The 25,516-nt window shown below is 37.1% G+C and overlaps 1 protein-coding gene across 7 annotated transcripts in view; it reads left to right on the top strand.

The window, feature by feature from the left end:
* The window catches only part of AKAP9 (A-kinase anchoring protein 9), a 119,995-nt gene that overhangs the window by 81,673 nt on the left and 12,806 nt on the right, over window positions 1-25,516 (top strand). For 5 of the 7 annotated variants that reach the window (XM_075419359.1, XM_075419358.1, XM_075419357.1 and 2 more), the window contains 18 exons: window positions 1,150-1,362; window positions 3,221-3,259; window positions 4,463-4,695; window positions 7,088-7,207; window positions 10,251-10,427; window positions 10,537-10,638; window positions 11,069-11,221; window positions 11,491-11,670; window positions 15,956-17,044; window positions 17,935-18,081; window positions 18,479-18,982; window positions 19,404-19,467; window positions 20,176-20,294; window positions 21,094-21,285; window positions 22,189-22,377; window positions 23,032-23,176; window positions 23,924-24,143; window positions 25,150-25,300. In XM_075419359.1, coding sequence (XP_075275474.1) covers window positions 1,150-1,362; window positions 3,221-3,259; window positions 4,463-4,695; window positions 7,088-7,207; window positions 10,251-10,427; window positions 10,537-10,638; window positions 11,069-11,221; window positions 11,491-11,670; window positions 15,956-17,044; window positions 17,935-18,081; window positions 18,479-18,982; window positions 19,404-19,467; window positions 20,176-20,294; window positions 21,094-21,285; window positions 22,189-22,377; window positions 23,032-23,176; window positions 23,924-24,143; window positions 25,150-25,300 — 4,037 coding nt within the window. The remainder of the gene's footprint in view (window positions 1-1,149; window positions 1,363-3,220; window positions 3,260-4,462; window positions 4,696-7,087; window positions 7,208-10,250; window positions 10,428-10,536; window positions 10,639-11,068; window positions 11,222-11,490; window positions 11,671-15,955; window positions 17,045-17,934; window positions 18,082-18,478; window positions 18,983-19,403; window positions 19,468-20,175; window positions 20,295-21,093; window positions 21,286-22,188; window positions 22,378-23,031; window positions 23,177-23,923; window positions 24,144-25,149; window positions 25,301-25,516) is intronic. The other 2 variants (XM_075419356.1, XM_075419361.1) reach the window with 2 other exon arrangements.

The following is a 25,516-nucleotide window of genomic DNA, read 5'->3' as shown; positions in this document are numbered from 1 at the left end:
CAGAGGAAAATCTATTTTAATACTGGTTCAAGACTATAGATATATATCTACAGATAAAGTACTTTCAAATGGAAAGTAGTTTGATACTGAAAAAATACTGCTTAGATTTGTGGGTTTAGTAAGAAGAAACCTGCATGATAGGTCTGTGTGTCCAACTGAGAAAGTTTAGATGTCATATGACTGGTGTCCTATCTGTCATTTGGAACAATCAGTATCTGATATGACAGAACACACCTTATTATGTAAAATTGGGGTACCTATTTAGTATCTTCTCTCACTCAGTAAAAATATATTTTGTGTTCTGTGGTCAGATGTTTCTGAAAGGACTGATGAATCTTCTGAAGCCAATACCATTACAGGATCTCAGTTTAGTTTTGTAGCCCTCAAGGAAATTCAGTGTTTTTTCCTGCTCACTTCTGCATCACTCCAAGATGGTGCCATTTCTTACGGCCGTAATATCATTCACAAAGCTAAAATAGAGCTCCCCTTCAGTTTCCTATGTAATCTACTTCACTATGAAGCAATTTTTAAAAGCATACAAGACATATTCTCAAGGTAATATCCAAATTCTCTGTTAAAAAGATCATTAATTGTTCTGTTCTGCTTTAAAAATGGCACATAAATGGTAAAGAAAATAAATTGTTTCTTAGATGTCAGCTGTTACAGGCCTTTTGGGAGTGATTCAGGTGCTAAACATGGACACTTGTGGCCAGTTTGGGTGCCTTTTGCTGTTGGAGGCATCTATATTATACCTGACCTACAGGAGACCCATGATCTTGCAGAAACTGTGGTGTGTGGTCAGGCAAATGTCTTGAGGCACCTAAAATGACACCTGGCACCTGAATTTATCTGAAATTTAATTTCTCCTGTGTTTATTACACACTTATTTTTCCTTGGCTTTGGAGTTCTTGTCTGCTCCAGAGGTCTTGTGCTCAGAAAAAATTAAGAGCTGTGTTTGGTCTTGTGCTATGCTTTCCATAGTCTGTTCCTCATGGAAGAATAGCAAGGAAAGGAGTAGAAATTGTCAGGTGCTGAGTATATAACATGTATGTACATTCATGTGAGAATACTATGGTGATGTCACCATGCAAAGAATTCAAATTGGTCTTTTTTGTCTATTAAATCTGTCCCAAAATTGATGTTCTACAGGCCTCATTGATGGTTATGCAGATGAAAAAGCATTTCTGGAAAAACAACTCCAGGAAAAAATAGATGTAATTGACCATCTTGAGCAAGAACTACTGTGTACAGGTAACAAATTGCAGGAGTTAGAGGCTGAACAGCAGGAGGTCCAGGAAGAAAAGGAGTTACTCTCCAGACAGAAGGACGCCATGAGAGCAGATGCGGGGCCAGTAGAGCAGCGTATGTATGCCTCACAATGTTTCTATGAGGTTTTCTTATACTTTCAAATAAAATAAGAAGTAACCTTGGTGAAGGTTGTTTCCCCCCTCTCTTTGTAATCATTAGTAAAAACTTGAGGGCAAAATGTGATATTTTCATACCTGCTGCCGAATGTTGGCATGATAACTTTTCATGATATTTAAACAAAAAAATGACCGAATTTTCAAAAGTGTTAAGCAGTCACAGTTGTTCTTTAAGCTAGCAAAAGCTTGATACCTTTGAAAATCCACTTTTATTTGTATTATCACTGGAAATGGAGTATCTTGAAGTTAGCACCTATGGATAAAAGTATCGGCCTAAGTACTTTCCAAACAGAGTTTTAGAAGGACTAGTATGCATACCTGCCAGAACATGATTGAACTACATATCATGGCCATACTTCTTTTAGACACAGAAGGTGCACTTTTCTTTTACAGATTCCTCTTTTGGGGAGTAATGGCACAAAAGTTGCATGATGAGCAAGCAGTGTGCCCTGGCTGCCAAGAAAGCCAATGGCATTCTGGGGTGCATTAGGAGGAGTGTGGCCAGCAGGTCAAGGGAGGTTCTCCTTCCCCTCTACACTGCCCTGGTGAGGCCTCATCTGGAGTACTCTGTCCAGTTCTGGGCTCCCCAGTTCAAGAAAGATGAAGAGCTACTGGAGAGAGTCCAGCGGAGGGCTACAAGGATCGTGAAGGGACTGGAGCATCTCTCCTACAAGGAGAGGCTGAGGGAGCTGGGCTTGTTCAGCCTGAAGAAGAGAAGGCTGCGAGGGGGCCTAATATATACTTACAAATATCTGAAGGGTGGGTGTCAGGAGGATGGGGCCAAGCTCTTTTTCAGTGGTGCCCAGTGACAGGACAAGGGGCAATGGGCACAAACTGAGGCACAGGAAGTTCCGTCTGAACATGAGGAAGAACCTCTTCCCTCTGAGGGTGACGGAGCACTGGAACAGGCTGCCCAGGGAGGTTGTGGAGTCTCCTTCTCTGGAGATATTCAGTACCCGCCTGGACAAGGTCCTCTACAGCCTGCTGTAGGTGACCCTGCTTCAGCAGGGGCTTGGACCAGATGACCCACAGAGGTCCCTTCCAACCCCTACCATTCTGTGATTCTGTGGTAAGGAGGCCTGTTGTCTACTAGTAATGAAAACTTGCAGTACTGATGGTGAAAATTCTAGATAAACACCATGTCAATGACTAACTGCTTACTCATAAAAAAGCATTTACCTTCATGAAGTAAATCTATGTATGTTTCAATTCTTCCTTAAACTAATAACTCATATCAATATTTTATCTTTGAGAGGGGAAGACAATTAGAACAGTAGTGTTTTAAGTACTGATCTTTCCAGAATTGCAGTGCTTAGACTGTGAATAGCAGGATGAAATTACCATTTTAATTAATTTCTAAAATTTTATGGCAATTTATAATGTTGCTATTTATATAAACAACTTGGTGTGTATTTGCAATTTCCTATGTCCACTTTCTGTAGCAATGAAACTTTAAGAACAACCTGTTGCTTCCTGCTTTTATAGTAAAGAAGATCCTTGTCTATGACTTAAGTTTAGTTATTTGTTATATGTTTTAGGTTTCTAAATGTTTTAAAGTTATTTTCATGTGTAACAACTGTAAGGCTAAACAATTCTATAAATATGTGTAGGTACTTACATCATGCATACTGGAATAACTTACCGCAATCCCTAAGTTATCTCAACAACTTTGTCATTAAATGCCACATCTATCTTTGGCTTCATTTTCTCTTACATTGTTGCACCACAAGAAAACTATAGCTGGCATGTGAATTACTTTGCTTCTTTTTTTGTTTTCTCTCTCTCTATTCTCCTAGGCCTAGTAGATGCTGCAGTCGATGCAGCTTCCCAAGCAGGTGTGTTTGTATGTTGCATGGCCAATCTGTAATTGGGTGGAAGACTTACACATACTGACATCGTTAATCAGGATTATTGGGCTTTCGGCATACTGACATTACTTGTAATTCTTACTGGCCTGCAGCTTTGATGTTGTATTTCATACTCAGTTTTACATTTCTCTAACAACATTTCTTATAATTTCTAAACATAATAAGCAAATTCATGAATAACCATCATCTTATTCACCTATGAATTACAGATACTTAGATGGTATTGGAGGGATATTTTTGTATCCTTTTTTTTTTCCTTCTTTTTATTTCCAAATACAGTTGAGTCATTCATTATGATAACTAAACACCGTATTATGTTGATTTATAATGGTTACCTAGAAATGAGAATTGGTTAAATATGACGTAAGATGATGGTGCCTAAAGGATCTTTCTGCTAGAGTGAAAGTAAATTGTATTGTTTCTGTCTAAATATCAATCATGTTTTAAAGATTCTCCAAATGTAATTGCACTTTACAGTTTGGATTTTACCTCAAGGGATTTGTACAGTTAGTTACTATGTACTTCAATGGGCTGTGGCTTAAGAGTCTTAATAGAGTGGTTTGGGGCTTTGCTATATGTGCTTGCCAGCCTTTTCATGAGGACTCAAAATTGGGCATCCATGCAGTCACTGATTTTACAAAGCTTCAGTTACAGGTCAGTAATTTCCCTCTCTGTCTTCCCAGCAACCTTGCTAAGTCTTTCAGTATTTCCTTCAAATTATTTATATGTATCACATTAAATGATGAAGACTGGGTATGGATTGATTTTACTGACACTGGGGATGAGAAGAGGGTTGGGTTTTCTGTACTTTATTGTTAAACTCTGTGCTGACTCTAGCTGTAGTTTGAAACCATGAGTTTTATATTCCGTTATACAAAGACCTTTTAATTTATATGAAACTTACACAGGGAAGTGATCTGATACAATTTCACTAACAGTCCTCTGAAGACTAACTAAAGGGTAGTAATTTTAATGAGTTTGCTTTAGTGGTAATCGTGATTATTTCTCAGAAGAAAATAGATTTTCAAAAAAAGAAAAATAGTAAAAACCCAAACCAGTTCACATCCTTCTGCAGAGTACAGCATGGATACCTTGGGGAGTGGTTTTGCTTCATAACATTACTAACTATTCATATCTAAAAGTAGTGTGTGATGCTTTTATTATAACCAGAATTGCTGCAGGAAACAGAAAAGCTGATGAAAGAAAAAATTGAAGTACAGCGTCAAGCTGAAAAAGAGCATGATGACCTTCAGAAGCAAGTGAAAATCTTGGAAGTAGACTTGGAAGAACAGGTCAATCGTTTCATAGAGCTAGAGCAAGAAAAAAATGCAGAGCTAATGGACTTAAGGCAGCAAAACCAGGCTTTGGAGAAGCAACTTGAGAAAACAAGAAAATTTCTAGATGTAAGTATGGTGAAAGGCTAGTTTCATGAAGGTGGGTGAGCACCTGTACTGAGGTTTGGTTCAGTGGGAAATGCTAGTTTTTTTAGATTGTGAGCAAATGTAAACAAGCGCACAATAGTAACAGAGTTAGAGGTTCCAGCCAAAGAATTTAATTAGTATTTTAAAAGTTGGAAGTTCATTTGAGATGCTTGCTTAGGACTGCGGTGTATTTCTAAGTAACTTAGTAGACTTCTTATATGTTTAAAGTAATGGGAAATTTCTAATATTAATAGGAAACATAGATTTTTGTGACCTTCATTTTTAACAGTTTGTGGAATTTCCATGTGTTTCAATAAAGTCTGTTGGAAGGAAGTAGTCAGCTTTATTTGTACTTGGAAATTGAAGTAATAATCTCTCTAAGTTTCTTCTATAAACTTCCTTCATAGTATCCAGTCATCTACCTCCAGATATTAAGCTACACTTTCCAGCCAGTTATATTACATGTGTATTTGTCCCTGTTCACATTGGCAGTTGCCTCCATTATACCCAGCTTCTTCCTGCCTCAGGCTGTCTCTGCAAGTTTGTTTCAGACTCTTCCCCATTTTCAGCAAACACCATCTTCCCTACCTCCTCCTTTTCCCATTTTATTCCCATTAAGTGTTCTATACTGCTGTTGGGAGAAAACTGTTATTACTGTTGCCTTCTCAATTAACTCTCCAGTGGACAGCAGTAGGGTGGAATAATTTTTTAGGTAAGAAATGTAACACCCTGTGACAACTTCTGTGCATAATCTATTACTAAGCAGTATTAAAGGAGAGATCTTTCCAGATACTTCTTAGCACAAATGAATTTGCTTTATGTCATTGACAGAGCACTGGAACAGGTTGCCCAGGGAGGTTGTGGATTCTCCTTCTCTGGAGATATTCAAGACCCGCCTGGACATGGTCCTGTGCAGCCTGCTCTAGGAAACCGTGCTTTGGCAGGGGGGTTGGACCAGATGATCCACAGAGGTCCTTTCCAACCCCTACCATTCTGTGATTTTCTACAGTTGCAAGTTACACGCTGGAGCGTGTCCAGATAAAGGCAACAAGGCTGGTGAGGGGTCTAGAGAACAAGACTTACGAAGAGCTGCTGAAGCAACTGGGGATGTTTAGTCTGGAGAAGAGGAGGCTGAGGGCGGACCTTATTGCTCTCTACAACTACCTGAAAGGAGGTTGTAGTGAGGCGGGTGTTGGTCTCTTCTCCCAAGTAACTAGTGATAGGACGAGAGGCAATGGCCTCAGGTGGCGTTAGGGGAGGTTTAGGTTGGCTATTAGGAAATATTTATTTCCTGAAAGAGTGGTCAGGCATTGGAACAGGCTGCCCAGGGAGGTGGTGGAGTCACCATCCCTGGAGGTGTTCAAAAACCGTATAGATGTGGCACTTCAGGATATGGTTTAGTAGGAATGGTGGTGTTGGGTAGGTGGTTGGACATGATGATCTTAGAGGTCTTTTCCAACCTAAGAGTGTATGATTCTGTTTTTCTCACTGAAAGTAGTGTGTCATAACAGGACAAGGTTCAGAAGTAAAAATTTCTATTACAAGTCCCATTGTCATAAACGCTTTATGGTTTGGGATTATCAATGGCGTGAACTGGAGACTTATGGACTACCAAGATGAGTAGCTATTTGTAACAGCAACATGAGAATTCTGTTTACTTGAAACAGCAGGTGAGTTTTTTAAATCTGCCACTTGTAAAGGTTGAGGTTTAATTCCGGTTTCCTGAATTTTTGCAAAATATTTTGTTACTAGACACAATCATTCCTCTTTATATCATACACTTAAGCTACTTTATTTTAATGCTAAGGTCTGTCTGTTTTACAAAGTGGCATTTAAACGTGATGCTTCACTGGATGTTATGAGTTGTACGTTATTTCCAATATAAAGATGTATTTCCTAAATGTGAGACTGGGATATAACTGAATCTGGTCAAAAGTAAAACTGAAATTCAAAATTCAAATAATTTATGGTTTTGGCTTTTTTTGGTGCTGGGTCTTCATCAAATTAACATAGAGTTAATTTCTGTTATTAATTTCTATTTATGCTACATGTATCAAAGACAAATATTAAGAAGGAAAATCATAAAAAATTGGCTTCTTACCATTTTTGTGAAATAAAAGAGATAAAACTGTCATTTTTGTGAAATAATACTGCATATATCTATGCTGTCCTAATTTTTTAATAAGAAAATGTGAAAATTGTTGCCCCAAATGATGAAAAAAGGTTTTTTAATGGTAGTTGCAAGAGGTTCTGCTACCTTAAAAATGTTGACATTCTGTTACCAGCCTCACATGAACAAAAATAAGTAGTAATACACTTAATTTAGATAGTTTTTAAATCAAATGGTGTAGCCACATTGTTTGTTAACTTTCAGGAGCAAGCAATTGACCGAGAGCATGAGAGAGACGTATTCCAGCAAGAGATACAGAAGCTGGAACAACAGCTTAAGGTTCCACAAAGGAGTCAGCCTGTCAATGAACATCAAACTAGAGAGGTAACACATTTTATTGCTTGTACTCAGTGAATATACATGACAAGTTGGCAGCTGTTAAGCTACTGTAATGAAGCTATTCTATGGTGTAGCTGACCTGCACCCATTTACAAGCCAGGAAAGTCAGTCCCTTTAGATGAAGGGTAGGGTGTTGGGGGAAAGTGGCAAAACTGTGTTTTGGTTGGTTTTTTTGGGGTTTTTTGGGTGGGGTTGGTTTTTTTTTTTCGGTTTGGTTGGTTGTTTGGTTTTAGTAGTAGATATACAGAGACTTCCTAACTTTCGGAAAGGTTCTTTCATATACCTTAATTTTAGAAATCTACTGTTTTCAAAAGCCTGTGGAAACATTCAAGAACTACTTTAGCAATTTCACATTTTTACATTGTTTTGCGACATGCTATTTGTTTAAAGCACAGGTACACAACTGAAGGAATTGCGTTACCAAGGTTTAGCACCTGGGATGTAGTAGTACTCTCTGGGTAAACTTGAACCTCCTGAGTGAAAGTCTGTCTCCAGTGAAACAAGTTTAGTGACTGTAGAACAGCAGCTCAGGAGAGCCATAGAAAACTCTTAGACTCAGCAAAATCAAGAAAAGTGGCAGCAGTGCAAATGCTATATATTGTGAAGCTTTTGCATGTTTTGTTTGATGACCTGTTAGTCAATTAAATTGCCTTTTATTTTGTGTGCTTTTTCTTGTGTCCTACTTTTTGAGCAAGGCTGATACTTTTGCATGATTTTATTGCCAGATTTTCAGTATTAAAATGCTTCTTAATAGCTTGCACTGCAACTTTCACATCAAAGTTCTTGCTGAAGTTGTTCAGTTGCTATAATGCAATTCTTAAATATTCCCAATATTTAATATTCTATATTATATAGTTTAGGACCGTAGACAGTAATAGGACATAAATTGATACGTGTGAGATGTAAGTTGTCGAAATATTTATTTACTTATAATTCTCATATTTAGAGGTGTATTTCATGGGTTTTTTTAATACAAATGTTTGTGAGAAATCTTACAGCCAAAGTATTCAGTCAATACTGTGTGATATTGCTGTCATCAGCCTCTGTGAACGATGAATCTTCTGGAATTAGCTGGGTGTGTGTTAACCAGTGCAAATGGAGCAATTCTGCATATATTTCCTTCTATTGCAAAGTGTGTGCGCACTCCTCTCCTGTTGACACGTTCCACAGATGGGAGAGACTTTTTAGCACAATTAGTTTCCCTGAATCGAGGATGTTAATTTTGGGTTCATTTCGTTATGTGTCTGTTTATAATTTGGGGCATGGATAGAGTGTAAATTCCTGGTTAAAACTCTCACATTGATAAAAGACTCTCCCAAGAAAAAAAAAAATCAAATTTGATAGCATAATAAAAATTGCCCTATTTTTCCGTATAGATCTATGTGTAAAAAGTTGTTCTGATTTATATGCACATGTACACATATGTGTATACTCTTAAATTGGCAGATGTGTTACAATGGTAATTTAAAGCATGCTTTAAAATGACAGACAGCTGTAACTGATGAAAATTTCGAGTTTTGTATTAGGTGCTTTTAGATTAGAATTTTTTAGTAGGTGGAAAGATAGACAATAAGATAATGTTTGCAAGCACAACAGGTGTAGCAGATATTTTAGAGCTGGATGGTGTTGAATTTGATACATTGAAAATTCTGTCTATACTTTGTAATGGTTTGTTAGATTTACATTTCATTTTTATTGAATGAGGCACAAAGTCTTACTATCTAGTATATTTTGATGTCATAATGTTAGTGGAATATTTGATAAACACAGATTTTTATCATTATTTCTCATGCTTTTCTGAGATAGATGCTTTATTTTTTTCGTAGTTGCACGGTTTTTGAAATGGTCTTCGTCTTTGCGTGAATGCCATGAGCATTTTCTGTTACAAGTTCAATTCTTTTTTACTGTTGTTTCAGCTTACTCTGTCAACTTATTCCAGGGAGGGTTGTCGTAAAGAGTCAGCTCTAGACTTGATTTTTCTTCTTCCATTTCTCTCTCAGGATTTTTCTGTGGTCACTTCAGAATTTGATGTTACTCATGGATGGATAACGTCAATAATACCATCCTTTCAGCTTTATGTTCTGGTCCTCTTCTCTCAAATGAAATGTTTTGAGTCTTCTGCCTTTTGGCTACATCGTAACTTCCTAATTGTAAATACTGAAATCAGTTTTTTGAGTGGGACAAATATTACTTTCCATGTCTTTTGCTCGATTGCATAGTTTAACTCGGGTCTTAACTCTGTGCATCAGGCCCAATATCATGGATTTGTTACATGTCTTTCTGATCTGTAATTTTAATTAATCATTTCTGAAATACTGCTAGAACTGGGATCATTCCTATCTCTGCTACTTCAGTTACTCTTGTAATATGTTGTTCCTGAATCACAAACATCTGAACTACTGAGAATCAGAATGCTTTATTTGGGTGCTTTGTCCTGTATGGAAAGTGAAATTACATCATGCATCACATCTGTTTGGTCCCATTTAACAAACCCAGCAGGAAATCAATGCTTCCCGTTTCTCAAGATTGAAATACAGCAATTTTCTTTAATATTAAAGGCCCAGTGAGTTTTAGGATGTGTCTGTATGTCCCCGATGAATGCCTAATTTTGAATAATTTTGTCACAGATTTTTAGAACTGTGATATGCCTCAAAGATGCAAGTATCATTTTGACCTTAGGGTCAAGACATTCCATCCGTAGATGTTAAAACTATCTTTTTAGTGGGCTGCATAGGGATGCCACGCAACTTGCTTATGACTGACAAGAGTCTGAAGGCTTCAGAAGGACAAGGCCAGTTCTAGAGAGTAGGTGATACAGGACAAAACATATGACTTTTTAAAAAATGCTGCTTGTTGGATGTAGCACTACAGTATCTTTTACATACTGCTTCACCTGAAGAGCAGAAATTTCATTACAAGAAAAAAAGAGGGATATTTTTTCTCTGTCAGAAATGAGTGCTGTTGCTATTGCTATCAAACCCTTCCAATCTAGTACAATATATTCATCTTCTTGCCATATTGTCACCAGGTTGAACAGTTAACAAATCATCTAAAAGAAAAAACAGACAAATGCAGTGAGCTTTTGCTCTCCAAGGAGCAACTTCAGAGAGATATACAAGAACGAAATGAAGAAATTGAGAAACTAGAATGCAGGATAAGGGAACTGGAACAAGCCTTAATCATCAGTGCAGACAACTTGCAAAAGGTACTGCTTGGTCTAAAATTATCATGGATTTACTACTTCCTTATTTTCTTGAGAACAAAACAGTATATCTTTTTTATTTGTTTATTATTAATATTATTTATATTTAAAGGTGGAGGAAAGGAAACAGTTTGGCATCATAGTAAAGGGAGAATTACCTCTTGAAGTACAACTACAAGCTGAACGGGAAGCTGTGGACAGAAAGGAAAAGGAGGTAAAGTACCTGTGAAGTGTTCCATGTTTCCACTGATATTTGGGTTTGTCAGTTCTTGCTTTCTGTTGAGTTTAGTGAACTATACAGATGAAATTTTTTTAACAGATCGGAGAGACAGCAGTCCAAATCCCTTTGAAATTCTCTTGTTAGCCATGATTGTTGTTGTCTGTGTTAATGTTTACAACTTAGAAGAGTGTTTCTGGAATAGAAATTCAGCAAAATTAAGAAAAACTTCATAGTGATTTCAACTTGATTTTTAGTGGGTTTTAAAATTCCATTCAGTTTAAGGACTCAGAATGTCACTGAGTACACATTCTCTTGTCTGTGCATACCAGACCAGTTTACTGTAGACAATGCATTTGAAAATTATGACATTTAGTTTTTGGTATGGCTGTCTACTCCTTTTACACCATTTGTTTTGGAAACATAGGTCACAAACCTTGAGGAACAACTGGAGCAGTTTCGAGAGGAGCTAGAAAATAAAAATGAAGAAGTTCAGCAATTGCACATGCAACTGGAAATTCAACGAAAGGAGTCCACTACACACTTGCAAGAACTTGAACAAGAGAACAAATTATTTAAGGTAATTGTGTAACAGAGAAGCCTAGAGCTTTATTGTCCCTCCTCCCTAGAAACGAATTCTTGGAAAAAGCCAAGATGACAAATTCTTTCTCTTCTCAGACATTGCACAGTTCAACTTGCAAAATCCTAAAAAGCTCATACAATTACTTTCATTCCATGTGATTTTTTTTTTTTTTTATTTTAAATCCTATGCCTTAAATACTCATACAAGAGCATGCAGCAGACGTTATGTACAACTGTAACAAGGTTTGGAGATCTTTTTTTTGACAGGATGAAATGGAAATACTGGGACTGGCTATCCAGAAATTTGAAGATGCCACCATAAAGGACCATCATTTAGTGGCTGCAAGGCTGGCTCACATCATGCAAGAAAAGGAGTGTGAAATAGATCATCTTCATGAACAGATTGCAAAACTGCAACAGCAACTTGAAGTCACAGCTGACAACAAAGTAAATACTTTTGATATCTTTTTTCAGAGTCCTGCTTCGTGTTGCTGTTTAAACAAAAAAAAAAGTCCTCTTTCCCCCCACCAATTATTATTATTATTTCATTATCTTCTATTGCTGCCTTAATTTAAAAATGTAAATGCTTCATTTTCAAGCAGTGCTTTAGCCCTAATCTGTTTTTCCTCTTTTGTCTTGTTTTTTACAAATAATATATTTGCTTGCTTTCTTTTTATTATTCTGTCTTATTTCCGCTTGAGTTTTTGTCTTAAATTCTTCTTCATTCCTTATTCTTCTAATATTTCGGAACAGTTAGTAGTATGAATTCAATCTCAACAGGAAAAGAAAAAGAAAAGAGGAAAAGAAGGTTATCAGGAGTAGTCAGCATGGATTCACCAAAGGGAAATCATGCCTGACCAATCTGATAGCTTTCTACGATGACATGACTGGCTGGGTAGATGAGGGGAGAGCAGTGGATGTTGTCTACCTCGACTTCAGCAAGGCTTTTGACACAGTCTCCCATAACATCCTCTTAGGGAAGCTCAGGAAGTGTGGGCTGGATGAGTGGTCGGTGAGGTGGATTGAGAACTGGCTGAATGGCAGAACTCAGAGGGTTGTCATCAGCGGCGCTGAGTCTAGTTGCAGGCCTGTAACTAGTGGGGTTCCCCAGGGGTCAGTACTGCACCCAGTCTTGTGTAACTTCTTAGTCAGTGACCTGGATGAAGAGTTAGAATATACCCTCAGCAAGTTTGCTGATGACACAAAACTGGGAGGAGTGGTGGATACACCAGAAGGCTGTGCTGCCATTCAGCGAGACCTGGCCAGGCTGGAGAGTTGGGCAGAGAGGAACCTGATGAGGTTCAACAAGGGCAAATGCAGAGTCCTGCACCTGGGGAAGGAACAACGCCATGCACCAGTACAGGCTCGGGGCGGGCCTGCTGCAGAGCCGCTTTGTGGAGAGGGACCTGGGTGTCCTGGTGGATGACAGGTTGACCATGAGCCAGCAGTGTGCCCTGGCTGCCAAGAAGGCCAATGGCATTCTGGGGTGCATTAGGAGGAGTGTGGCCAGCAGGTCAAGGGAGTTTCTCCTTCCCCTCTACACTGCCCTGGTGAGGCCTCATCTGGAGTACTGTGTCCAGTTCTGGGCTCCCCAGTTTAAGAAAGATGAAGAGCTACTGGAGAGAGTCCAGCAGAGGGCAATGAGGATGGTGAAGGGACTGGAGCATCTCTCCTACAAGGAGAGGCTGAGGGAGCTGGGCTTGTTCAGCCTGAAGAAGAGAAGGCTGCGAGGGGACCTTATAAATGCTTACAAATATCTTCAAGGTGGGTGTCAGGAGGATGGGGCCAAACTCTTTTCAGTAGTGCCCAGCGACAGGACAAGGGGCAATGGGCACAAACTGAGGCACAGGAAGTTCCGTCTGAATATGAGGAAGAACTTCTTCCCTCTGAGGGTGACAGAGCACTGGAACAGGCTGCCCAGGGAGGTTGTGGAGTCTCCTTCTCTGGAGATATTCAAGACCTGCCTGGACAAGGTCCTCTGCAGCCTGCTGTAGGTGACCCTGCTTTGGCAGGAGGGTTGGACTAGATGACCCACAGAGGTCCCTTCCAACCCCTACCATTCTGTGATTCTGTGATTCATTCTGCTGTCTTCCTTACAATGACTTATTTTCAGTGTTATGTATCAGTGACACCTGCCGGATAACGTTGGACTTTATAGTTGCTTTAGTGATTGAACTTTTGTGCTCCGTGAGCCTGTGTAAATACTTAGTCATCATACCAATGTGGGCAACTTCTTTAATTCAGTTTGAAGCATGGTTGATGTGCAAACAAAATGCTGTGTTTTATTAGACATGTAGAGCAAGAAAGGAAGAAGCAAATTCATCTTTCTCTTATTTACTAAGATTTACAACCTTTATGTGCGGCGTTTAGTCACATAATGAACCTGGGTGAATAATGACAAAACTTTGAATTGGATGTAGAAAACTGGATTTAGGAAAGATCATACTTCAAGAATCCACAAGAGTTCTGCTGTATACAATGACCACAGTAATAGGGTTACATTACTTCAGTGAGAAAAATACTCAGGATTCAGGTATAATTCATTTTAATGATTGGTTCTTCTCCTGTTATGTGAAGTTTCATTTCCTAATTTTCATCCTCTTACTCAGTTATATTTTCCAGGACACTAAATAATTACTCTGTTTGCTTGACTATCAGATCAGTATTAAATATGAATAGATTGTTCTTAGGTTAATCCCTTTCCTAATCCCGTCGACATCTTCATCCCACTAAGTGATTTTCTTTTAATTGCTGTATTTACTTTCTGTGGTCCTTTACTTCATTATGCTATGAAGAACAGAAACTGTTATGCTGACTTGATAGCAGTCACCAGGATCACTGTACTTTTCTACTGAAAACCAAACACTTGTTCACATTTTCTTTAGCGTTTTTGAGCTACCTCTAGTCTTTGTGGAATTTTAAAAACAGGTTCCTGGTTGGCAAATAAGCCCTTCTAATTTATACAATTTATACAAGTCACATTTTGGTTTATTCTTGTACAGGTTATAGTTATTACAAAGTCAGATTATTATTCTGTTTAACTAACTAAACTTAATGAAATATTGAGAGGTAAAGGGAAAAGCACAGCTATTGTAGTAATAAATATAGTCATCTTCCATCTCTTCCTCATTTTTTTTTCTTCATTTTTCTAAAAGGCCCTGCTAGAGTTCTTACCTGGTTTAGGTACTGTAACTGATTTTGTTTTATAATATACCTTTCTGAATATTCTTCACAGATTTCCGTGTGCCTTTTTTGTTTCCAGTGTAGAAGCACTGTTCATTTCAGATGTCCAGACATTCCTTTAAGAAAATGTATCAAGTTTTTGTTTCTTAGACTTACTACTTAGAATCTGGTCTGTCTTTAATTTTGACTTTGTAAAGGAATTTTTGGCATTCTTCTACACTTAAGCAAGAATTTGCTCCCACTGCAATTTAGCAAGCTGGGTTTTCTAATAAGTTCTGTAAAACTTGCTCTGTTAGAATCTGATAACTTGTCATCTTACTCCTTTTTTGTAAGCCTTATTTATTTATTTAATTTAGTGTTCATCAACACGTCATTCCATTTTTTGTGTCTACTCATTTGTTCCTTATTAGACGTTGATATAAGATGGCTTTTCTTTTTTCTGCATCAGAAAGTCATCACTCATATTTGCTCAGTTACATCCTTCTATGAATTTCTTGCAATTTTGAGCCCTTTACACAGCCTATAATTTTAAGTGTCTTTAGGACTAATCTGGGAAAGTAGTACACTCTGCATGTTGTCACCAGTCTCTGTTCAAATTTTGTTTGGATAGTTTTATACATTTTTAAATAAGTACTTCTATAACTTTGTCTCTCTTTGATTTAAACTATAGCACTAATGAAGAATTGTGCTATGGGTACTGTTTGCCCTGTGTGATTTTGTGCACATCTGCATACGTGTACGCACACACACACACACACACAGGCAAACACATATTTAGGTTTGTGATGGGAAATGTCAGAGTCAACAGGTAAGTGATTTCTGCGGTCTCAGACTAAAAAGCATATTACAGTGGTATTTTCAACACATTTAATCAAAGGTCTATTTGTATTTAAAATGCATACCCATCTTAATTGGTGGTGTCTTATATAAATCTGATTGACCATATGAAGGAATGGTGCTTTTGCATGAAGAGCACAGTATTGGTCTAATCTAACTGAACATACCTGGCTTGAGGATCTTTTTTTTTTTTTTTTTTTTAAGGAAATTCTTTATGTAATATAATGCAGGATAATTTATCTGTAAGTTTTAAGCTTCCTAAATATTAGTTCCTTGAAATTCTTTGAGTAAAAATAAAGTGTTAAACCTTGATTTCATGAGAAAATCGAACAGCACAGGCATGACTCCTCCACCTATTTCCATTTTAATTTTTAGTAAGAAGGACAAGAGAGAGCTTTAGGCGAACTCTTGGGAAAAAGTAGTGTGAACATTTAAACTTCTGTGAATATAACGAATGCTTTCACTTCATTTGATATTTTCATGCCTGTTTTGCAGTTCATGAAGTTCACCTTTTAAGTCCTGTCTGAAGATACCCTGATTCTCATAAAACTTTACAAGAGACATCCCATTAAGAAGTTCACTGAAGACATTCTTTCTTTTACAAGATGTTTCAGTGTGTGATTAAGCTGTTGCTGTGAAGTCCAGGAGGAAAATTATCTGAGGGTTAATAGTTACCCATTGTGAAGTTCTTTTGTTCTATTTTTTTTTTCAGCTTATTGAAGAGCAAAATGAACATATACGAGAGCTTGAAGCCCAGGTAGAATGTCTGAAAAGTGATCAAGAACATGTGAAGAAAAAAAATGATGAGGAAGTAGAGCAGTTGAATGATGTAATTGATAAGCTTCAGCAGGATCTGGCAAATATTGAACAAAAAGTACCTGTAGACATTGCTGCATTTCAAGAAGATGCTGACAGTCTGAAACACACACTTGAAACAGTTCTGGCAGAAAAAGCAGCTTTGGAGAAGCAAGTAGAAAACATGAATGTAGAGGCGTCTCGAACAAAGAATGAGCTTGAGGAAACGAAATTAAAAATGAACCAGCTAAAACAAGAAATAAGTATGTTGAAGAAAGAGCACGAAAGAATAACAGAGAAGTATAAGTGTGCACTGATGAAAGGCGACAGGGAAAAAGCAGAAGACAGGACCAATGGGAAAACTGCAAAAGCGGAAGAAGGCTCATGTGAGAAGGTAGATTTGCTAGATCAAACACAGCTTAGGTCTTCAGATGAAAGTACAAGAGTCACCATTAGGAAGATGGAGGCACAACTGCAGCAACTTCAGGCATGCATTAAGGAAAAAGATTCAGAATTGTGCTGGTCCTACAATGAAATAAAAGACCTGAAAGAGCAAGGCAAAGCTGAACGAGAAACACTTAACAGGAAGATTTTAGAACTGGAAGAGACACTAGTGGAAAAGGTTGCTGCTGCTCTTGTGAGTCAGGTTCAGCTAAATGCAGTTCAGGAGGAAAGGAGGTTGATGCAGGAAATTCAGGAAGCTTCAAAATGTGTGAAAGAAGCAAGTGAGAATGCCCAAACAGAGGCATTGAGTAGCAGAACTGAAAATGAGACAGAATCTAAATTATCACTCTTAACACAGAGGCTTAGTGAGATGGAGGACCAACTGGCAACTGCAAATCGTAACCTGGAGCAAGAAAAAGAAAATGTAAAAGTTGCACAAAAGGAAGCTAAAGTGAAAGAAGAGAGACTTTTAGAACTTCAGCAATTACTAGAAGAGGTTGAAGAAGAACACAAAGGAGAGATTCAGAAGTACATTAAGCAAGAAGAAAAGCAGACATTTCAGGTAATTATGTGCCATTTCCTTTTTACTTGTTTTCACTAAAATCAGTTATTGTATGTCAAACATAATGAATTAAACACTTCTGAATGAGAGTAGTGGTAGGAATATTCTGCTGTGTGGGGCAGATCTTCATTTGTATAGTATTCCTGAAGTTAGGAAGAAGAGAAGGGTGTTATTTTAGGTGAACTCCACTATCAATTTCCATTTTGCATTGAAAGCACTTTGTCTTTTCATGAATGTAGGGTAATTTTGAACACATACTGTCTTATTCTTTCTTTGAACTGGCATAGAATTACACTTTTACATGGCATGGAGGTAGAGAGGTAAAAATCAAAATAAGCAAAATTATCTACAAGAGGATTCAGAATGATAAGGGAGCGATAGCACTTTGTCCATCCACCACTGGTTATGTTGTCTCTGAATTTAAAACCTCCAGTCAAAGTTGACTATGCTTGATAGCCCAGACATGGGCTTCATTGTTGAAACTTAAGTTCAGAGGCATCGTGCAACCCAGTGCTGGACCAGAAAAAGTTCTAAGACCTTTCATCCAAATGCAGATTGCGTGAATGTCATAAATGTCTTAAATTTAATAATATTATCAGACTTCATTTCCTACTCTCTGTTGACCCTGCTCGCTGTGCTTTCTCCATGGTGTAGCCCATTTCTGCTTGCAGTTCAGTGAACTTCAAGAAGACAGTCTTTCCTCCCAGTCTTAACCAGTTTGTGGGATTTAATGGTCTTTCAGTCTTAATCTTTTGAGACTATGTTAATCTAAATAATATGGTCTTTTTATTTGTGGCTTTTGTAAGTTGGTGTCAAAGTGATCAGTGCTGTTAATACTTGATTCTTCATAAAATTCTTCACCATTTTCCAAATCTTGTGTTGCCATGTAGGTAGGAGCACAACTCATGGAAAGTCAAAGAGAAAATGTGCTTATTAATGAATTTGAACTAAGGAAAGTTAAAGAAGAAGCAGCTGCTGCTAAGGAAGAACTGAGCAGTTACAGAGAAAAGGCAGAAAAGCTTCAGCAAGAGCTAGCAGTAAGAACCAGATTTTTCCGTATTATATTTAAAGCAAATGAATATATAGGACTTACCTTGAAAATATGAATGCTATAGTTTGGGGTTTTTTTAATCTTGTGCTGAGAATTCCACTAAGAAAAATGGTCACTCAGTACTTACTGTCAATGGAATAGTGCTGATGCTATAGACCTAATCTTCGCTTGTTGCCAAAGTACAGAGTTTTACAGTCCACTGTAGTGCAACAGTGGATCTAGAGCCGTATTTCTTGGGAGATAGTATTTGTTACCGTGTGTCATAACTGCTTTAAAATGGGACTAAACTGAGATCTGGTGCTATAGAGGATTGTTTGGGCTTTAGTTTTGGGGGTTTTTTGAATATTTGGTAGTACTGCAATTCAGATTTTCCATGTTTACAGGTAAAAGAAGCAAGTCTGATACATCTTCAGGAAGACCTGAGTAAAGTAAAAGCAAACCTAGTTCAAGCAGAAGAGAGGCTTGCAAATTACATGAGAAAGGACAAGGAAATGGCAAAAACTGAAAGCAAAAAGGACACAGAAATATTGTGTAATTTGTCAACCGGTGAGTCTACTCTAGTTAGAAAAAGCTCATCATCACAGACAGACAAGATGGTGGAAATCAACAGCTGTATCCAGACTTCACCAGTCCTTGTTAAAAATGCAGAAATCCAAATTGATTTTCAAAACGAATGTTCTTCAGAAGAGATTGCAGAGATCATAAGAGAATTTACCGAAAAAATAGATCAAATGCAAGAACTCCACGCTGCTGAAATCATGGACATGGAGACACGGCATATCTCTGAATCTGAGGCATTAAAGAGAGAGAAGTTTGTTGCAGTGCAGGTATTGACTGAAGAATGTAATACTTTAAAGGAGGTCATAGAAACTCTACAAGCTAAAGAGGTATGTATCCTATTTTATATTCATTGAACTACTTTGGTTCATGCTTTTGCTCCTGCTACAGAAATTCCTATTTAAAGTCTGTTGAGTGTGAACCACCACATCTTCAGTATAAAGCTTTCAAGTGTTCTGGTGTTTCCATGGCCTAGGGAGAGATTGTGAACCCCTTCCTCAGCAATTTAAGTTTGGGAGCACAAGATGCTTACTTGTGCTGCTGCCTTGGACCTGCCCTGCCCTGTGAAGTGGGGACAAATGTAGGTCTCTGTATTGAATGCCATCTTTCTCCTCTCCATTTTGATTACTTTGACTGCAGGGAAACTGAACAAAGAGGCACATATCGTTTCCTGCTCATTAAAATTAGCTCCCTTAGTAGGAGTGGATGTGGGGTGATTAAAGATTTGATGGTTCTCTTTTCTAAATATAGGGAATGCCAGTTTCTGGATTAGTGTGCTCTCCACCATATCAAGCTAGAGATGGAGGTTCTAGTGGTAAGAAACTTGTTTTTACAGATTTCAAACAACATTATAAATTAAATCTGTTTTTTTCATATTAAGTTTACTGTTAATGAGTTTGTGTTGTAAGAAATAAAAACAACTACTCCCCAGATAAAGGCAGAAACCTGTTGCACTAAGAAAAAGTACTGAGCATGCCATGGCTATTAATTTGCTGCAGAAGGAAAATGACTAGAGTGGAGATAGGTTGAGTCAAGGAATCGGATGCCAATTTTTTTCTTCCTGCTGGAGTTCCTATATTCTTCTTACATATTACATTATCTCTTCAGCATAGCTTCATCATCTCTTGATGGAATTTAAACTACAGCTCCCTAGCGCTGGGAGATGATGACAGGTGCTGACTTCTCTAAGAGCAACAAAAATTATTAATATGATCCTTTTCATAGGCAAAGGCTAAGCATACTAAGGGGGGGGTCATTTGGCAGAAGTGTTTGTGAAAGTAGTTGTTTTTGTTTTAGAACTAAACTAGGATTTTTAAGTTTGGGGTTTTTTAGTTTTGTTTTGCTGTTACTGCTTTGAAACTGAAGAAGAAAAACTATAAAACAGGTAGTCTCCATGCTTAGAGTCAACTCTGGTGACATTCAACCACCTGTTACAACAACAGACAAAAGTACTTTTTTGATGCCTGTTCTTCAAAGTTTCACAGTAATTCAGCTTTCATGTTTTTCTCTCCTTTTATTTTAGACTCCAGTTCAGACTGGAGTCAAGGAATGTATCTTGCTCAGACCCAGGGATCTGACACAATATCTGAAGGAATAGATGAAGGTGAAACTTCAACAGACTTACTTCCAAAAAAAATTAAGGTAAAATAGAACAGAATTTTTATTACAAAATAAGAGTGATACGACCAAAAGCTTAGACTGGTTGCTGCTTGATTAGTGAAGAGAGAGCCATTTAGATGACTTTTAAAGTGTCAACTATTTTAATACATTTTCAATTACTTCTAATAAATTATGTGTATTTTTGCATGTTAAATTAGGCTAAATATGAGTTTTGTAACTGTAGACTTGTTGTCTTACGATTATGATAAATAAGACTGCTGTTAATGATAAGTTATTGTAGTTATTGTGGTTACTGGTAGTCATGATTGTATATTACACAGTTTTATAGATTCTGTTATTGCAAGTGTACAATAATATCTGTATTATGAAAGTAAACAAATGTGTTTATTATCAACAGTAGGGGTATCATGCTTTTAATTACATTAAAAAAAAATAAGAAGTGTTTTGCAACAAAGCCCTTGCTTAATAGTAATTTCAAAAAGTGAATTGCAAAGCTCACCTGGAGGCTTCCCAGGACTTTGTTTTTTAAAATGTCAGTTTCTATTAGCAACCATTTTAAAATTTAAGTATTGATTTGACAGATGAACTTTAGGAATTTTCATTTGAAACTGAGGAAAAATACACCGATTTAGTAGGTTCTACTCTTTGGCTGATATAAAGAACTGGGTGACACTTCTGTCTTTGTGAGAAACATAAATAGTTTACTTATGCTGATCAATTTAGAAATACCAGTATTGCATATGTATGAAATAAGATCGTTGTTGTTGTTACTATTATTATTAGGACTGCCATTATGGATTTCTTTTTGCTTTTGTTGTAGGGTTTGCTGAGAGCAGTCCATCATGAAGGCATACAGGTGCTGTCTCTCACTGAATTTCCATATGGTGAAAGGGAGATGCCACCTCTTAAGCAAGAACCAGAATCTTGGCTTGAGGAAAGGAAAGCTTTTCTAAGCACCATTTCATCTTTGAAAGACCTAATTGCAAAAATGCAACTTCACAGAGAAGCTGAGGTATAAATAGTATCATAAGATTCTAGCTAAACAAAAAATAATTCATGATAACCTTACAAGGCACATTCATGATTGAAGTTTAAATACTCTAAATATACTGGTACGAGGCATAAGATTTCAAAAATATGCAGTAAAATTGCATGTCACACTTCCTGGTAGTGAAATATAGCTTAAATTACAGCTTGCATTTGTTATTCTGCACAGCTTTTGACTGTATAGATGCACCTCTTAAAAATAATTCTAGTTTGAAAGCATGTTTCCAGTAGCAGTTAAAGTAGATTTTTTTAATGTGGTTATTTATTGGTGTAGTGGAACTTGGATGCTATTAAAAAGATACTGTAGTGAGAGAAAAGAGAGGAAAAAATGTTTAAAACAGAACACAATATTAATCAGTAATCTGCTGAAACTTGTGAGGACTTGCCTGTCTAATTACCCTCGTTAGACTTTTGGATGTATGTAGGTAATTTCTATTCTGCAATTCCTTCAGCGTGAAAATTGGAGAGATTAACTTTATGTCATTATAAAATTAAATCTTCATACGCAATATCTGCCCACTACCTCATAGCTCTGTGAAAGTCTAGGAACATACATGTAACATCATAAAAAATAAAAGGATAGTGTGAAACAGTAACATAAATAATAACTACACGGGGCTAAGTTTTCAGTTATAAAAAGCTAAATTGCTTCCATCTAAAACGCAGATAGAAGTTTAGCAGTTTTGTGTGCAGAAGAAATCATAACATGTACAATAAAGACATCCATTTGTGTGGATGCATGTTACATAGCTTTTAAGTAAGAAAAGCTCAATATTCCGCTGAAAACACACACTACATAAAATGGTAATGACCATTCTTGATGTAATCTTTGAATTTGTCTGTTTAAATTGTTTTTATACCACTGTAGGTCTATGCAAGTACTGAATCTCCTGAAGGTGTCTCAGACTGGCGAGGAGAACTTCTGCATGCTATTCAACAGCTTTTTGTGAGAGAACAAAACGTTCTTCTTTCTGTGTTTCAAACGGAACTTGCAGAACTGGGCACAAGAGATGCAGTGATATTGATGAATCAGTTAGAGCACAGACTACAAGAGCAGGTAATAAAAAGCGTACTTTAGTCCAAATGCGTTTGTCTACGTTAGACTTAATTTTGAATTTATATGTCCATTTTAAAATATATCTATTCATAGTAGTTTTGACAGTCTAAGGGTGAAGCCAAAGTAAGACTTGTAGGAAGAAGAGGTACCTTTGAAAAGAAAAGCTGATTTGGTGCAGGAAGGAGATTTTTGGGTGCACAAACTATAGAAAAAATACAGCCTTCAGAGATCAATTTGAATTAAACATACTGTCCTGAGCTAGATTTCATTAAGTTAATTAGAATTATGTTACAGTGTCTAAGAGAAAGGGTAGCTTGTATATATGAAGCAAGTTGTAAGAAGAAGAAGTGATAAAGCTGTTACGGGATAGAGGTCAGTTATCTCTTCTGGAGCATGGAAGGATTAGTGAGGAAAATTACAAATTGCCTTAAAATTGATAGCTCTTTTGTTTCTGTAGTTCTGATGCCTAGTAGAGAAATAAAAAAATAACGGGCAGTTCTTCCCAGTTTTGTAATACTGACTTAATTATGTCTTAACTGAATATGTTTTGAATGTATATGCACTATGAATGTACAAGTAAATGTAATATACACACCATAGATATTCTAATAAAATCTGGCGTTTTACTTTTAAATATGTTTCTAATGCCAATAGGCTACTAACCAGAGAACAGCAATGGACTGTCTTCAGAATGCAGACAGAAGAAGTTTGCTGATGGAGGTTCAAGTATTACATGCTCAGATGAACAGGAAGAAAAACAATCCAAAGAGAGAACAAGAGACTGATTCAAAAAACCAAGGTGACTTCTGTCATTATATATGTCTGTTTCTAAATGCTTTCATGGCAGTGCTTGTAATGTTGTAGGTGAAAAAATACTGACTTTCTTTGCTCTCTGATTTTGATATTCATGTTCCGAGCATGCGTACTTCTCATCCTTTTCAATCTTACTGGACTAATTTTGCAAAAATTAAGATATAGTCTGTGTTGTTACTGCTTGTATCAAATTGAAAGTGATACAAAGTTATTTCAATTGCTATAAAAATCAGGCTTGTAATTTAAGGTTATTTTCCATGTATGCACTTCAGTGTTTAGGTTCAGCAGCTTTAAAATTATCTAAGTTGGATAGTCAGTCATAATCAGTTAACTAAGAACCAATTAGAATGGACAACAAAAAGTTCAGAGAATGAGTATACTTTAAGTAAATGCTTATTGTCAGTGTTTTGGCACAAAAATATGGTCACAAGTATACATACATACCTAACTTCAGTTATGTTAGTCATAATCTGAATCATACACACTGACAGGTTGTGCACGTAGTCTTTTAAGTAAGTTTAAGAGTTGAAGTGATTTCTTGGAAAGTGTGAAAAGTATTCTAGTATAAAAGGCATGGATTTGCTTTCACTCCACTATTGAAAGAATGTATTATTTTAAAATATCACTCTTAGTGATAGTCTTACGGTTGTTCTCTGCGCTAGGGGAAAATTCACCCAGATAGACAGTGTTGTTGTTTACTAAGTAATTTCCATATTAATGGTACTCTCATTAGAAATGCTGGGGTATAATATGCAGCAGAAGCAGTCACAGATACTGGAGATGCAAGTAGAGCTCCAGAGTATGAAGGACAAAGCAGCTCAGCTTCAGGAACAGCTGAACTCAGAGAGAATGATGGGTGCTGAGCTGAAGAATGAACTTGCGCAAGCCAAACTAGAGCTTGAAACAACCCTTAAAGCACAGCACAAGCACTTCAAGGACCTGGAAACCATCAGGTGCGGCAGTGAAGATGATCTTTTCTATGTTGTTTCAAATCATAATACTGATTTTATTGAGGAAGTTGATCTCACGTAATGTAAATGCTTCTCAGTTTTTCTGTGAAACATACATGACAAAAGGTAGACTTCTGTTATGTTTGACCAAAAAATGTAATTCTGTAAATCTGATTCATAGTTTGATTTAATGATTTATTAATATCAAGTTTCTTTTTAAATTTTTACACATTAGACTACTGTATACAAGCTAAGAAGTATACCATATTTGTTAAAGGTTTTTCTCCTTCTGAAACTGAACATGGTGAAAAAAATTGCAGAGTTAAGATGACTTTGCAAGTACTTCTGTATGGAATTCTATAACTTCTGTGTGTTGTTTTGGCGTGGTCAACAGCAGAGGTAACAGCCCAAATGTTTGTCACAGAAGAAAGCAGTTATTATTTATGCCTTTACCAGATGGATGTGCAGTATCTTAATGTTCAGCTCGGCAATAACAAATTAAGACAGAGTTTAAATTGGTATTACTTTACAGATCACATTACGGACTTTACAGACCATCAGGAGCAAGATTCTTCTGAGAATAGATGCAAAATTGATTTGCAAAAACATGAAAGTTGAGGGCATAGATTCCTCTCTCCCCCCTCCCCGACGGTTTTTTTTCTTTTTTTTTCCTTTGAGGCACATGGCAGCAAGATACATTTCACCTGCATTCTTTCTGATTTTGGCCAGCGACTGGATTAAGTTGAACACTAGCTGCTTCTGAGCCACCAATTAATGAAAAATGGTAGCTACAAAGTTAGCAGGATTGACACACTTTCTGTTATTTTTGAGATATATAACTGTTTTTATTTTTTAGTTAGGCTTGTTTTTCTAAATAGGTTTTCACTGTTACTTGACTACATGAGCAGTGTTTTCAGTGCACAAGATGGAATAAATATCAAGTAACTGATGTTACCGCGATACAATTAGAGCCATTGTCTAATCTAAAGGTTGCACATTTCTCTTTTAGGACCGAAGTTAAAGAAAAAGCGGCAGAGCTGGATATTCTCAAGGATACAATGGCCAGTGAACAGAAAAAATCAAGAGAGCTACAATGGGCTTTGGAAAAGGAAAAAGCTAAAATGGAACGCAGTGAGGAAAGAGGAAGAGAAGAGCTTGAGGTACTCCATAATCCCAAATGGCCTGGAACATCAAGGAGCATGGAAATATTCTTTTAGTTAATGTAGAATCATAGAATGGTTTGGGTTGGAAGGGACTTTAAAGATCATCTGGTTCCAACCCCCCTGCCACGGGAAGGCACACCTTCCACTAAACCAGGTTTCTCACAGCCCCATCCAACCTTGCTTTGAACACTTCCAGGGAGGGGGCATCCACAG

This window comes from Opisthocomus hoazin, chromosome 4 (genome assembly GCF_030867145.1).
Source record: "Opisthocomus hoazin isolate bOpiHoa1 chromosome 4, bOpiHoa1.hap1, whole genome shotgun sequence".
Taxonomy (NCBI): Eukaryota; Metazoa; Chordata; class Aves; order Opisthocomiformes; family Opisthocomidae; genus Opisthocomus; species Opisthocomus hoazin.
This window is presented reverse-complemented; position numbering and strand designations above follow the sequence as displayed.